The sequence below is a fragment of the Lynx canadensis genome, chromosome X (assembly GCF_007474595.2).
Source record: "Lynx canadensis isolate LIC74 chromosome X, mLynCan4.pri.v2, whole genome shotgun sequence".
Lineage (NCBI taxonomy): Eukaryota > Metazoa > Chordata > Mammalia > Carnivora > Felidae > Lynx > Lynx canadensis.
In genome coordinates this window covers 15,289,725-15,304,467 of record NC_044321.2, presented here as the reverse complement: position 1 = coordinate 15,304,467, position 14,743 = coordinate 15,289,725, and the positions used below count along the sequence as shown (strand labels likewise).

At 45.6% G+C, this 14,743-nt stretch overlaps 1 protein-coding gene across 4 annotated transcripts in view; it reads left to right on the top strand.

Annotated features, from left to right (window-relative positions):
- Positions 1-14,743, top strand: part of SH3KBP1 (SH3 domain containing kinase binding protein 1) — a 334,711-nt gene that overhangs the window by 307,473 nt on the left and 12,495 nt on the right. For all 4 annotated transcript variants that reach the window (XM_030304713.1, XM_030304716.1, XM_030304714.1 and 1 more), the window contains one exon: positions 11,880-11,989. In XM_030304713.1, coding sequence (XP_030160573.1) covers positions 11,880-11,989 — 110 coding nt within the window. The remainder of the gene's footprint in view (positions 1-11,879; positions 11,990-14,743) is intronic.

Here is a 14,743-nt window from a genome sequence, read left to right as displayed (position 1 = left end):
TTTGTTTTAGCTGAGATTTTGGGATGTAGAGAAAGAAAACCGCTCTTTTGGTAGCCTCTGAATCGTCCCTAAGATTGAATGGCTTGTTCTTCTGGGGCACCTGGGTAGCTCAGTCGGTTAAGTGTCCAGCTCTTGATTTGGGCTCAGATCATGATCTCCCAGTTTGTGGGATCGAGCCCCGCCTCAGCCAGCGAGGAGCCTGCTTGGGATTCTCTCTCCTCCTCTCTCTCTGCTCCTCCCCCACTTGCATTTTCTCTCTAAATAAATAAATAAATAAATGAATAAAATAGCTTATTCTTTAATTTGTCTCTTTACCACAATTCCTTCCATTCTATTTGTTCCTTTAACCTAGAATTGCTAATTTGGCCCTTTCTGAGGTCTAACCTAGGGTTTTCTTTGGCCTGAAGATTTTTGCTTATAAAAGATTTGCTGGCCAAGTAGAAGTTTAAGTAATTAACAATTGTGGGCATAACAGTTATGGCATTACTTTTTATAAAGGTTTTAAAAGTATACACTTCTTAAAAATGCATCATGAAAAAAAAAATTAAAAAAAAAAAAAAAAGGGGCGCCTGGGTGGCGCAGTCGGTTAAGCGTCCGACTTCAGCCAGGTCACGATCTCGCGGTCCGTGAGTTCGAGCCCCGCGTCAGGCTCTGGGCTGATGGCTCAGAGCCTGGAGCCTGCTTCCGATTCTGTGTCTCCCTCTCTCTCTGCCCCTCCCCCGTTCATGCTCTGTCTCTCTCTGTCCCAAAAATAAACGTTGAAAAAAAAAATTAAAAAAAAAATGCATCATGATTTTTGTCACCCAGATCTTACAGGAAAATGTAAGTGGGGGTAGGATGTTTGCCATCCCAAATAAGTTTGAGTCACAGAGTCAAGCCTTATGTAGAGATAAGATAATTGCACAGAGTTACTGAGGAAAGCGTGGGGTGTGTCCGAGAAATCATGAGTTCTCAGGTAGGCACACTTGGATTTGGATTCTAGCTCCTCTCTCCTCTTCTTCTGACAGGGTTAGTAATGCCCACCTGCCTCAGAGGGTTGTTGTAACACTGAGACCTAGTGGTGTGGAGTGGCAGACACAAAACAGGCGCTGTTTCAGGGGTAGGTGGTGTAGCTGTAGTTCAGAGAGCGGCGAAGAACGAGGCCTCAACCTGCCTTCTCACCATGACCGCTGCTATTAGAGAGGAGGAAAGTTCTTGAACACATAACATAGATCAGCTGACTGAAATTTCCATAGCCGCATCTGAAATCACTTCATACATGATCCACTCGGTTGTATTTTTATTTTCAAGAGCTCTCCCCACCCCCAATCGCAAAGGGAATAGGTACTTAAAACAAGGGGGGCGGGGAAGAACGCAGGAAGTCAGAAAGTGAAAGTCACCTTTGTGTCTCAGCCTCCCTTTGAGATAACCACTCTTAATTTGTTGTACACACTTTTGGAAGTCTTCCCGTTAATGGGTAGATGGACGGACTTTTTCAAACGTGAGCACGTTGTATGCGCTGTTCTGGTCTCCAGTTGTTTTTTTATAACAAATAACGGATGTTTGATATTTCACCACATAAGCCACGTAGGCCGACCATAGACGTTTAACGGCAATGTGAAATTCCATGCTATGATTCTCCCATAGCCAGTTCACCCAGAGCAGTGCTGCAAAGAGCAGCCCAGGACAGCGATCTATAGACAGGGCTCGCTGCACCTTGGGGGCCGCGGACACTCCTGGGCGTCCCAGGAGGCGATGGATAGTGTCTCATTTCATAGGCGCTCTTTCTTCAAACTCGTCTCCTAGGAGCCCCGCTGGATGCTGCTCCTCCCTCTCTTCCCCCTTCCCCAGTCACCTGCTCCCACCTCACACAGCCTAGCCAATCTCTTGCCCACTCCGTGGGTGTACAGACCCCTGGTGCAAACTGAGAGACACTTCCAAGATGGGTGTTGCACTTGAGAAATTGAGTGACTTTACTGACCGGACAAAAAATCCATTGACAAGTTGGTTGGTTTCCAGTTCTTTGTGTCAGCAAAATTGAAGGAGGCACCCACTGAGTTGTTCGCTGATAGATTGTTAAACATAGTTCTTGGTGATGCTAGACCACCGTCTGATTTTTGCCACATACCTTGGAAAGAGTTCAAAGAATTGAGTGACAATGGTGATAACAAAAGTCTTTCCATTCCCATATACTTCCGTTCGTGTGAACAGAGTTTTTTGGCACTTACGTCTATAAAATAAAAGATAGGAATAGAATCGATACCAAACCATGTCATTCTTAGGGTAAGTTATAATCATGCACATGTGCATGAGGTTATCTGGGGGGAAAGCCCAATAAGATTCTACTCTTTTATGCTCACAGATTATTAAAATGTGTGGTATGTGTGCTTACATGTGTTTTGATCATTTGCTACTAATAATTGTCATGGTAACTCCTTCCAGAAGAAAAATAATTTTTCCCCTTAGAACCTCATGATTTCAGGAAATTCAGAAATCATAAGTTTCAATTTGTATACATGTTTTTATAACAAAAAGGTAATTAACAGAAGGCAAAGTTAACAAAATCGTAAAACTAGGTTACATTAGAGTAAAATCCAGCATTATGATGGAAATATGAATTCAGAGAGGGAAAAGGGTGGTGCAGACTTTCCAAGTGCTAAAGAAAAGCTTAGTCCTGATTTTTAAAAATTTTTTTTTCAATGTTTATTTTTGAGAGGGAGAGACAGAGCACGAGTCGGGGAGGAACAGAGAGAGAGGTGGACACAGAATCCAAAGCAGGCTCCAGGCTCTGAGCTGTCAGCACAAAGCTGGACACGGGGCTCAAACTCATGAACTGTGAGATCACGACCTGAGCCAAAGTCGGACGCTTAACCGACTGAGCCGCCCAGGCGCCCCAGCTTATTCCTGATTTTTTAATATGGACGGCAGTGGCTGTTAGGTTACTGTGGCATTCAAATAGTTGTTGAATGTGTTTGAGAGAGTAATATAATAGTCACATTTTAAAATATCAATATTTAGAATATAGCAGAAATGATATCTTTTGTGACAATAACTTATGAAAAATTTTAGATGTCACCTTAAGATGTGTAAAGGGGCACGTGGGTTTTCAAAATCATTTTAGGAGACACTCTGGAAAAACAGCTTTAAGACCACTGGCCTTATAAATGTATCGTTCTAGGCTTACATAAACATTTCTCTGGATCCGTTTCTAGAAGTGAAATATCTGAAAGTGTATGCATTTACATTTCATGATAGGTATTAACAAATGGCATTACAAAAAGGCTCTGCCGATTTACACTCCTGTAATAATAGCATAACCACTATTTCCAGTAAATACAGTATTTACTAAATCATTTGGCATAACACTTTCGGGTCTGTAGTAAGCAACTTTTAAAGGAATGCAAGTGTGAAAAGTTACTTTCCCCATTTGACGTTGCCTGTTATCAATCCCCATGAAGCATTCTACCTCTCTTTGGTGCTAGACTTCAGTAAGGCATGCCTCCCACTTCCCGCACCCCTTCTCCAGATCTAAATTAGGTCCCCATGCTATCATTGCTAATTTCATCTTTTACCTTTCTTTCATAGTAGCTAGCAAAATGTACAATTATATATATATAATATATATATATACTGATATATATGTAATACATATATGTACTTATAAGTATATATATTAATATTATATTATTATATATTATATTACATTATATATTATATATATATTATATATGATATATATAATTATAATAATATATATAATTTATATATAAGTCCATTTCTTTTGGAGGCTCTAAGCTCCGTGAGGCAGGGGCCATGGCTATTTTGTTCATCCCCCCCGATCCCCCCGTGCCTAGCCCAGAGCCTGGATTGTAGTACTCACTTAGTAAATATGTATGGAAGGAATGGACTAAGCAGACATGAGAAGAAATACCATGATGCAGGGTCTGGTAGAGGGCTTCATTGCTGCTAGTCGCATGTAGCTATTTAAATTTAATTTATTTTAAATAATCACACTTAGCCATATGACTGTGCTAGGTAGCCACATGAGGCTAGTGGCTACCATAATTGGACGGTACAGATATAGCAGGTTTCCATCATCACAGCAAGTTTGATGGGTAGTGCTGATAAAGTGATGACACTTTCATTCTCATTAAGATAGCTATGCCTGGGGGCGCCTGGGTGGCTCAGTCGGTTAAGCGTCAGACTTCAGCTCAGGTCACGATCTCGCGGTCCGTGAGTTCGAGCCCCGCGTCGGGCTCTGGGCTGATGGCTCAGAGCCTGGAGCCTGCTTCCGATTCTGTGTCTCCCTCTCTCTCTGCCCCTCCCCCATTTGTGCTCCGTCTCTCTCAGTCTCAAAAATAAATAAACATTAAAAAAAAATTAAAAACAAAAAAAAGATAGCTATGCCTGGCACACAGTAGATACTTAATAAATATTCGATTAAGTGAAGGAGCAAATAAACCCTATCTTCCTCTCTTATTCTTCAGCTATAAGTTCCCATGTAAAAGTTATTTTGTACCGAATAGCTAAAAAGCCTGGTTTACCTTGCCTAACACCTTACATCTCTTGCCAGAGATTCCCCGAAGGAAGCCCGGCCCTTTTTCTGTCCATTTAAAAACACGTTGGAATAAACTGGAACAAAGACAGCTTGTCATCAGAGCATAAATGGGTTTCTTCACACACACTAGATTACATTCTGAGTGTCTTTTCTTATTCTTGATACAGAAACAATTCGGAGAGTTCACTGTGGAATACGTGAAACGTAAGGTGACATGTTCTTGCTGTCTGTTCAGTGGTCTGTAGTGGAAAGAATTCCACAGACATGGATCTGGTTGTCGGCCCTGTCACTTTCCGGTTGTGACGTTGACCAAGTTGTCTAACCTCTGACCCTCTGTCTCCCTTTATGGAGAAGAGCAGCCTACACAGCATGGGTTTTGTGCAGGTTAAATGAGTGTGCGTGTGTGAAGGGGGGAGTCGTAGGTGGGCAAACAGTAGCGCAAACCTGTTTATCTCAGTACTTGTGTCTTACAAACTCCACCCCCGGATTATAAATGAAAATGCAGCAGCTAATATGCTCTATCCGTCCACATTTTGGAGGACTTATTTTCCCATAAAATCTAATCGTTGGTCAAATGAGAATTTTTCAGTCAGTGATGCAGCTAACGCAGGTGTTCGTTTGACCCCTCATAATGGGCTCATCTCTGTAGTCGGCACAGATTTTCCACACCGGTCACGTGATTTACATGCAGGGTAAGACTTCCTGTCCAGACTGCCTGGAGATGCTTCTTCACTGTGGAGAAGGCACCAACAGCCCTGTGGGTTTAGAGTTCTCTCATTTAAAAAGAAAAAAAAAAAAAACCACGTGTGTGCTTTTTTATAAATTTAGCCTTGCTCTTAGATCTCTGTTCCCAAATCCCATAGCTCCATCAATGATATATGAAAACAAAATTGTACCTGCGTGATTTGAAAGAGTTTTCATACAATTTCCCATTTATAAAAGAACAATTCTGCAAAGCTTATAGCTCAGATAATTCTCCCCTTTTTTTCTGGTGGAAAAACTGAAGCCCAGAAAGGTTGTTTGTTCATTCATTCAATAATCATTGATTGCACACACACTGCAAGCCAGAAATGATGTCACACCGGGGCAAAACAGAGAGAAAAGGCATAGCCTCTTTCCTGGCTGTTGGGGAGAGAGATAAGTCAGCAAGGAATGTCAGGGTGCTAAATGCTGAGATCAGAGTGGTGGATGAGTAGGGGAACATCCAAGCCAGGCTTTGGGGTGCAGTCTGGCTTCTTGGAAGAGGTCTTCATCCCTAAGCCAAGTCTTGATAGCCCCAGGCGTGAGGAAGGGAGGGAAGGGAAAGGAAGGAAAGAAAGTCATGCAAGGGACGGAGACAGAGGTTGTCACCAGCCATACCACCAGGGCCTTGGCCATGCTAAGTCACCAGGATTTCCTGGGAACTTGGGAAGGATTTGAAGCAGAGAATGGGGACATACTCAGAGCTTCATGTCGCACGTCTCTCTGGGGGAAGCCCATGGAGTGGTACTGGACTGGGAGGGAGAAATCCGTTACAGTCCTGCTGGGCCTGTGGTCCACAAGGAGCCCCGCCAGCCGTGATGATCCTTGACAGTGACATGGAGGAGAAGGGACGGCTTCCAGAGATACCGGGAGGTAGTGACATTGCCACAGTTCAACTGTAGGAAACCTCCCCTCTAGGGCTCCTTCGCAAGTCCAGAGCAGTGAGCTCCAATGAATAAATAGCCATTTAAGAGTTTGCAGACGGTTGCTTTGGTGACAGCTGGCCTGTCTCAGACTTTTAACTGTTTGTCTCCTGTGGTGTCAGTGGACGCATTTTGGGTCACCTGTGGTCACTGGTACAATCCCTCCCATCCATGGAAAATAAGGCCACATTTTCTAATTGAACTAAATAGGGTATGACTGAAATTGATGGAAAATGGGCAACTGTGTGTGCCATGGAGAGTCAAGGGCCCTTTCCAGGCTGGATCCGTGTCCAACGTAAATGATCCCCGTATGTCTGCAGAGGGCTCGTCTTTCAAGTGTGAGAAAAGCCAAGAACCTCTCATCCTTCTGAAACTAACTTTTAAAAAATACCCAACATTTGCCAGTTCAATAGTTTTGGATTGGCTTATGGGCATTAAAACCATTTCTTACTAAGAGGAAAAATTCCTAGCCAGGCTGAGAAAGCTTATATCAAGTTTCAGCCTGATTCATTTCAAAAACCATCGTGAAAATTGGGACATTTTCTTCACACCACAATGAGTTAGTCATGGAAACTCTGCCTTAATGTCAGCTACCATAGCCACAGTCACGAGAGCATGCTTTGTGCCCCTGAAAGTTTAGGTTACAGTACTGAAGAGTTTCCCCCTCCACTGGCAGAAAGCAGAAGTGTGTCGCAGTATGGGCTCCGTGGTTTCCTTTTCAGCAAGCGGCCTCCTACTTGGTGTGTCTTTTTCTTTCTGGAAGTTGAATTTTGCTATTGTTTCCCGAAAGTGCTTTTTATCATCTGAAAGTATAGGAAGTTAAACATAGCTGAATATGCATGAAGACGTTAAAAAGAGTGGCTCCCCCTGCAGGATTCCGGCCATCCTCTTACTCTTGAGTGACAAGGATGAGGCAGTCTTCTCGGCCATCTGTCATTCTGTTGAGGTGACGCTGGCTAAGCGTGGCCAGGCTTCAACGTGTACGGGTGTTTGGAGCGTAGACTTCAGCCAGTAAAACAAAATGGGCCAGCCAGGCTTCCCCTGCAGCCACGGCACAGAACGTTGCCTTCCACCCTCGAGCTGCCGCCTCGCGTCCTGTTAGTAGAAACCTCTGTAAGCTACACTCCTGGAAATAGAGTTTTTCTTGGGATGGTTTAGTCATTTGTTGGCGAGTTCGTTTGTTCGCTTGTTCTTTCATTCACAGAATATTAAGCACGTTTTTCCCGGGAACATGCTAGACTTTGAGAGGACAAACACGAGTTCCTGTCCTCCTGGGGCTCACGGTCGAAGCGCGTGAGACACACACCACACCTCTGAATCGTTTTGAAAGTGTGATCCATTACAGACAAGCTCATGTGTTGTCGAACCCTCAACTCCCAGGTGGATTTAATTATTTTAGTGGCCCCGGAGCACGGGTGGGGAGCAAAGATGGAGTCCTCCCTGGAGCCCTGCAGAAGTTTCCCGGGTGTGACCTTGTCTGTCCCTACACACCATGCTGAGTCCATCCCAGGGCGGGCCTGAGGCTGACCCATCCGCTCCCCTTGCTCCCCACATCCTTCTTTCACCCCGCTCTGCATGCTGGGTCACCTCACGTCCTCCTCCTCACTCCCACTGCGGTGTTTCTGACCCGTCAGCGATCACCCAAGCCTTCGGTCGCCGCTTTGATCCGCTGCTCCGGCACCCGTGTTGCCCCACACACCAGGTCAGCACCGCCCAGCCTGGCCCTGGAGGGGCTCTCCTGATGAGCCTTACTCCCGACGGCTCCCCTGGGCAGGCCATCCACTCGGTGGGCCCTGGAACACCCTGTCCCTCACGTGGTGGCGGCGCCCCAGTGCCCTCTCCCATCAGCTCAGTCAAGTCCTTACTTATCCCTCCCTCCCCCGACCCCCCAGCCTCTGCTAGAGCACTGCTTCTCTACGTGGCAGCATACTAATGTCACCTAGGGACACTGAAAAGCTACCATGCCCAGGCTGCACCCCGGACAAATTCAGTCCGTCTCCAGAGAGGGACCCAGGCATGAGTCTTCTTGTTTTTTTAATTGTCCGGTGATTTCACTCTGCAGCCAAGGTGGAGAACCAGAGTGAATTAGCCTCTAATTTTTCTCTCACTGCTTCGCCCTGCTCAGGTTTGGGCGCCAGAGCTGGTTTCAGTTTCCAGGACAGAGTCATGACATAGGTGGACCCTGTCAGCCCCTGGTAGCGCCCAGCCAAGGCCCACTCAACTGTTGGAACCTTTAATGGCCTTCTCCTTCACCGCCTCCCCTGGCCGCCCGTTCAGCGTCTGTTCCTCAGTCTTGTGTCCTCTGCCCCAGGCTCCCCGAGCTCATGTGCCTCCCGTTCCCCACCACCAGCCCCCACCCTCCAGCGGCCCTCCCTGTCCTGGGCCTTATTCCCTTCTCCCCGCCGGGAAGCCACATAGAGAACCTGCCGGACTCGTTGTGTTTCGCACGCGTGCCAGAGTATCTGCGAGGCACTTTCCTGTGAACAGAAATCAAAGAGGGGGAATGATTTGGAAACTAATTATCTGCTGATATGGGGTTTGATTCAATAAATCATGAATCGCAGTGCAACGGAAGAGTATAAGACAATCAAGATATCATGAGGAGTTTTTAGAGTCCTGGCGTATGATGTTAAAGGAAATAAGCACAAGGCAGTACCACATACAGTGTGGGCTAGGTCTGTTTTTGATAGCGCTTGTCTCAGTGTGGCAAGATTGTAGTCGACTTTCTTGTGTTATAATTTTATGTTTTTCTTAAAACAAGTGTACATTGAGCATGTACCACTTTTTTCATAGAGAAACAGCGATTTAACAATTAATTAGGGAGATATTAATATCGGATGATGACTTTGGGCATCGATTTAAGTGCATCATGGGGAATTTTGATGTGAGACAGTATGGAGCTGGTGGAGGCAAGTCCCGGGGTATGACCAGGAGGGGAACCTTTAAGGAAAATAAGATTCTCTTAAAGGGAAGGCCCCCCAGAGGGTCAGGCCAGTGATGTGGCACTCAAGAGGCCCGCCTAACTGTGGGGATGTTGGCCTGTGCCCAGGCTGTGCTGAGCCAGCCGGCAGGGGGGGGGGTGCCATTTGGGAGCCTTGTACTGACACTGGGTGCTGATCGGCTCCCCATCGTCTCTGAACACCACTGATGCTTTTCTTTGTTCTGTCTCTGCAGATAGTTAACCTTTGGTTATACTTACCTTGCCCTGATGAGTTCGTTGAATAATTATTCATTTACCCGGTGCTAGAATAAAGTCACTTACTGTGATCCCAGGTGTCGTGTAATGGTTTGTCCCAAGCAGTGATTTGTGCTTGGTTTTGCATATTCCACTCAAGGAAGCAGATTGCACACAGCACCTGCCCGTTCATCAATAGAATAAAGCTGACCATCACACAGCCAGACACCTTATTTTTTTTAAGTTTATTTGTTTATTTTTGAGAGGTGGGGAGCAGAGAGGGAGGGAGGGAGAGAGAGAGTCCCAAGCAGGCTCTGCATTGTCAGCACAGAGCCTGATGTGGAGCTTGATGCCATGAACTGTGAGATCGTGAGCTGAGCTGAAATCTAGAGTCCTGACGCTTAAACGACTGAGCCACCCAGGCTCCCCAGAACGCTTATTAAAACTATCAACAAAAGAGCTCTCCCCAAAATAAGGAGGAAAAAAACCCACACGTAATTTTTATCTTTTCTGTTCTGAGCCGGCATATTTGCAGTTATAGTAGTTAGGGTGCTTTCAGCCGAGAATAAAGAATATCTAATTAAAATTGGCTAGAATATGGGGCGCCTGGGTGGCTCAGTCGGTTGGGCATCCAGCGTTGGCTCGGGTCATGATCTCACGGTTCGTGGGTTCGAGCCCCACGTCGGGGTCTGTGCTGACGGCTCAGAGCCTGGAGCCTGCTTCAAATTCTGTGTCTCCCTCGCTCTCTGCTCACACTCTGTTTCTTTCTCTCTCAAAAATAAACCAACATTAAAACATAATAATAAATAAAATTGGCTGAAATAGGTACACCTGGGTGGCTTGGTCATTTAAGCATCTGACTTCAGCTCAGGTCACGATCTTGCCATTACTAAGTTCGAGCCCCGCGTCGGGCTCATTGCTGACAGCTCAGAGCCTGGAGCCTGTTTCATATTCTCTGTCTCCCTTTCTCTCTGCCCCTCCCTGACCCATGCTCTGTTTCTCTGTCTCTCAAAAATAAATAAACATTAAAAAATTTTGAAAAACAAAAATAAAAAAATGAAGTTGGCTGGTAGAACAGAGGGTTATTAATTTCACATAGCAAGAAGTCCAGGCACTAGATGATTCCAGGATTGGTGGGTGGCTCATCAGGGTTGCCAGTCATCCAACATTTCTCTGTTCTTCTGCTCTGCCATCCTCAAGAACTCCAAGAGCGTTGGCCCTGCTTCCCTCATGGCCGTAAGATGGCTGTCACAGCTCCAGGCATCCTATCCATGCACAGTAGCACCCCGAGCAGGAAAGAAGAAAGGGCAACGATACGAATGGCCTTCTCCTCATTTGCCTCTCCCAACAGAGAGAAATTGTCTTTCCCAGACACTGTCAGCAGACCTCCCTTTATTCCTCAGTGATCGAAATTGGGGTACGTGGCAGCCTCTAGACCAATCACAGGCAAAAAGGAGCAGGGTTGCCATCATTGGCATAGACCAAACGTGGTCCAGCTCAGGAGCTGAGCACATTGTCCCGAAACAAAGCCGGGGCTCCATTAAAAGGAGAATGAAGAATGGTTTGGGAAGGCAGTGCCTGGCATGGCATGTGAAACAATCTACTTGGCGGCAGGGGTGGCGTTGCCCCAGTCACAAGCGATAACGGGCCTCAGTGTCGGCCCCTTTCTGCCAGCCATTCCTTTGTGCATCACATAACACGCATCTCCACTTGATCTGTAAACCCCCCAGAACTAGATAGAATGTGTGATCCCTTAGCCCAATTTGTTGAAGACGGCAAAGGCCTTCCTTTGGACACCTGCCAGATGCAGTTATAATCTGGCTGAAATGATTCTGTATTCCTCCGAGACCTCCATCAGCGAGATGTAAGCTCCCTCAGGGCAGGGTCCTTTCTGCCACGCTCACTGGCATAGCCTGGTATCTAGCCCCCACGTGTGGCACAGAGTAACCGCTCAGTCATAATGGAGTGAGTGAATGAGCAGACCGATGACTGAAGATCATGTCTCCATTGAGTGATGCCTCTTGAGGCAGAATGGTGCCGGGCTCTGGGAGTTGTCTGGAGAAGCAGAAGCTTGCTGTCTACCTCCAGGGAGTTTGTAGTAACGTCAGGGTGGAAGCTGATGGCCGGGCTGTGGTAGACAACCAGAACGGGAGCCTGCCCTCTCTCCTCTTGGGGAATCAGTGATGAGCGTTCACTTGTCCATGGGTATTGTACCTTGTGCTAACTGCCTTTTGTGTTAAGACTACGAGACTGTTTTATCTACCAAAATGAACTTACATTAGTGGAGGAAAGAGGATTCCTCCTTTGCCTTTCTTTCTGTAGCTTTTAAAGACCTACCACATTTATTGGATGACAAGAGGATGGAAATCGTCTTCATAAATGGTGAGGTGCATTCCAGATGGAAAGGATGAGTATTAAGGAGAAGAGGTGCTTGTGGCCTGTTATGAGAACCTACCCTCACTCCTATTATTGCTCTTAAAACTCTGTTTTCCTTTTGTTTTAGACCTAGAAGGTTTTGACTCTGTGGTATCATCTACTGAGAAACTCAGTCACCCAACCACAAGCAGACCAAAAGCTACGGGGAGGCGGCCTCCGTCTCAATCCCTCACATCCGTAAGTGTCTCCTTGCTTCTTCTATGGCTACAAAGCAGGTCAGGTTAGAGACTCCGGCCAAGGACTCCCGCAAGTGGCTGATAGGAGGACGAGCCAGGAGAGGGAGGTCATGAGATACACCGCTGAGCAAAAGTGATTTGAGCGTCTTCTGGAATCAAGCAGTATTCCTTTCTCCTTGTTCTTCGCATATCTGCCACTGAGGTGGGTACTGCCTAGTCCCACTCTCCTTTTCTCTCCTTCCGGGTTGATCTCTCTTTGAACCTGAAATGCAATTGGTAAGAAAGAAAATGTCCTGTTTTGGGGTGGAAGAGGAGAGTGAGACTAGTCTGGTCTATAAACAGAACCTTGCTAAAGAGCGACCTGCCGCTGTCCAACGCTCGGCAGCGGCCAAGCTTTTTTCTCCCAAAGCCCCATTATTGGCACCCCTTCACGGAACCGCACACACACCTTTAGGAGGGTGTTTTGTAAACATACGAGGCACCTGGTCATGTAGTAGAGACCAGTTAGAACGTTCCAGATAACCTACAGACGTTTTTTGTTTGGGTCATTTTGAATAACTTCTTTTCTTACTGGAAACCTGTAACACAGTTGTTGTACCAAATTTCGACAATGAAATGCATAAAGAAGAAAGTAAGATATCTGTAACCTGCTTTCCAGAGCTGAGAACCGTTAACCGCTTAGTGTATATCTGTAGTTTTTATTTAAACTTCTGTCTGTACATCTAACCTTATGTCTTCAGAATGGGATCACACAGCACATGGTTTTTTGGAACTTGCTCTCCCCCCTTATATGGTGTACCCTTCTCCCCAGTCATTACCCATTCTACCATGACATCACATTTAATGGCTGCCTAGTGTTCCAACCTGTGAATATATGAGTTTATCTAGTCCATGCACGATTATTGGACATTTATGTTGTTTCCACTTCTTCATTATAAACACTGAAGTGAATGTCATTGGAGAAAATATCTTGATGCTTCCACAAGCGATGTGCGTATGTATATCTACCTACCCATCTATCTTCTTTCTTTCCTTCTCTTTCTTTCTTTCTCTCTCTCTCTCTCTCTCTCTCTCTCTCTCTCTCTCTACCTCTGTATATCACATTGTCTTGTCCTTGCTGGGAATGCAGGTCTAAGACCTTATGACCTTCACCCAGATACGCCAAGGAATTAACCTTTTGCAGGCTTTCCAGAACACTTTCTACTTTCGCCTCGTCACTGATCCCACCTGAGAGGTCCTCATTTAGAAGAAAAAGAATGCCACTTCCTTTGAACCTCTTCTCTCATATCTGTTCAGTTTGGGAGGTGTGGTTTGAGTCATGCTATTTTGCCTCTTTGAATGAAACAAACCTAACTATGTATTGACACCTTTTTGGGAGAAAGACTTGACACAGTGGCTTACTTTTTCACTCTTTAGGTATATAGAGTACTGTGTCGCGACCATCTTTACTCTCTCCACACCCTCCCCAACGTGCCTCATATACACACAACCTATTTAATTGCTTCTGAGTATCTCAGAGTTTTGATCCTACCTCCCACATCTTCTCTATAAATCCTTCTTCAGTTTTGTTTTTTCCTACAAATTCTTTCCCCCTTTTCAAGGTCTAGAGGGCCTTGAGGCATCCAGAATCAAATACAGAGAAAGTCAGTTTATCATCCACACCCCACCCTTGGTTCATACATCGCATGCCTGGAGGTTCATGTATATTTGGGGGACTGGGTAAAGGCACCTCATCTTCACTCCGCTTTTAGCCACCACCTTCGTTCATTCGCTCATTCAACAAATATTTATAGGCATTTATCTCATGGGGACTCCGCTCTGAGCCGGGTACCAAGGCTGCGACTGGGAGCGAGACACACATGGGCCCTGCCCATGGGAAGCTTATGGCACAGTGACTCAGAGTTGGGCATTTTTATATGGAACAATTTTATTTGAAGGCTTGAAATAACAGGATACATTTATGCTTTAAAGAAGTATAATCACTCTCTTCCTTCGTTCCCATCCATCCCCACGTAGATGCGTACTTTGAATTCGTATTTGCTCTTCTTCCGCTTAGTACCTGTAGGTTTTTCATAGCAAAATGGGATCGTGGGTATGGACATATTCCTAACAGGCCGTTGGAAGGAATGATTGGGGAAATGCACCAGTCAGGATTCCCCAGCCCAGGGCCTCTCACCCTGCTCTGAGCTGATTTATGTTTATTGCATTCAAAGAGCAAGCTTTGGCTGACAGCTCATGAACTCTAGGTTACAGAGGAGGAAACTGGCTTTTTTTATTATTTTTATTTTTAATGTTTATTTATTTCTGAGACAGAGAGAGAGACAGAGTGTGAGCAGGGGAGGGGCCGAGAGAGAGACAGAAAGACACAGAATCTGAAGAGGCTCCAGGCTCTGAGCCGTCAGCACAGAGCCCGACGTGGGGCTCGAACTCACAAACCGTGAGATCATGACCTGAGCCGAAGTCGGTCGCTCAACCGACTGAGCCACCCAGGCGCCCCGAAACTGGCTTTTTGAATAAAATCTCAGAATGAAAGGATATAGGCATTGCAAGGTGCTTAAGCAGTTAAGCTTAGATTAATAAGAAAGCTTAGTTCGGGGTGTTATTCTAGGTACTTGGATTTTCAGAGGAAACAAAGATTAACAAGTAAGACCTTTTCATTTTCAAACTTTGCTTACAAATCCCTAAATATATTAGTTTTCTGCCGTAGAAAATAGTCAACAGAAGAAGATAAACATGGCATGATGTAGGCATGATT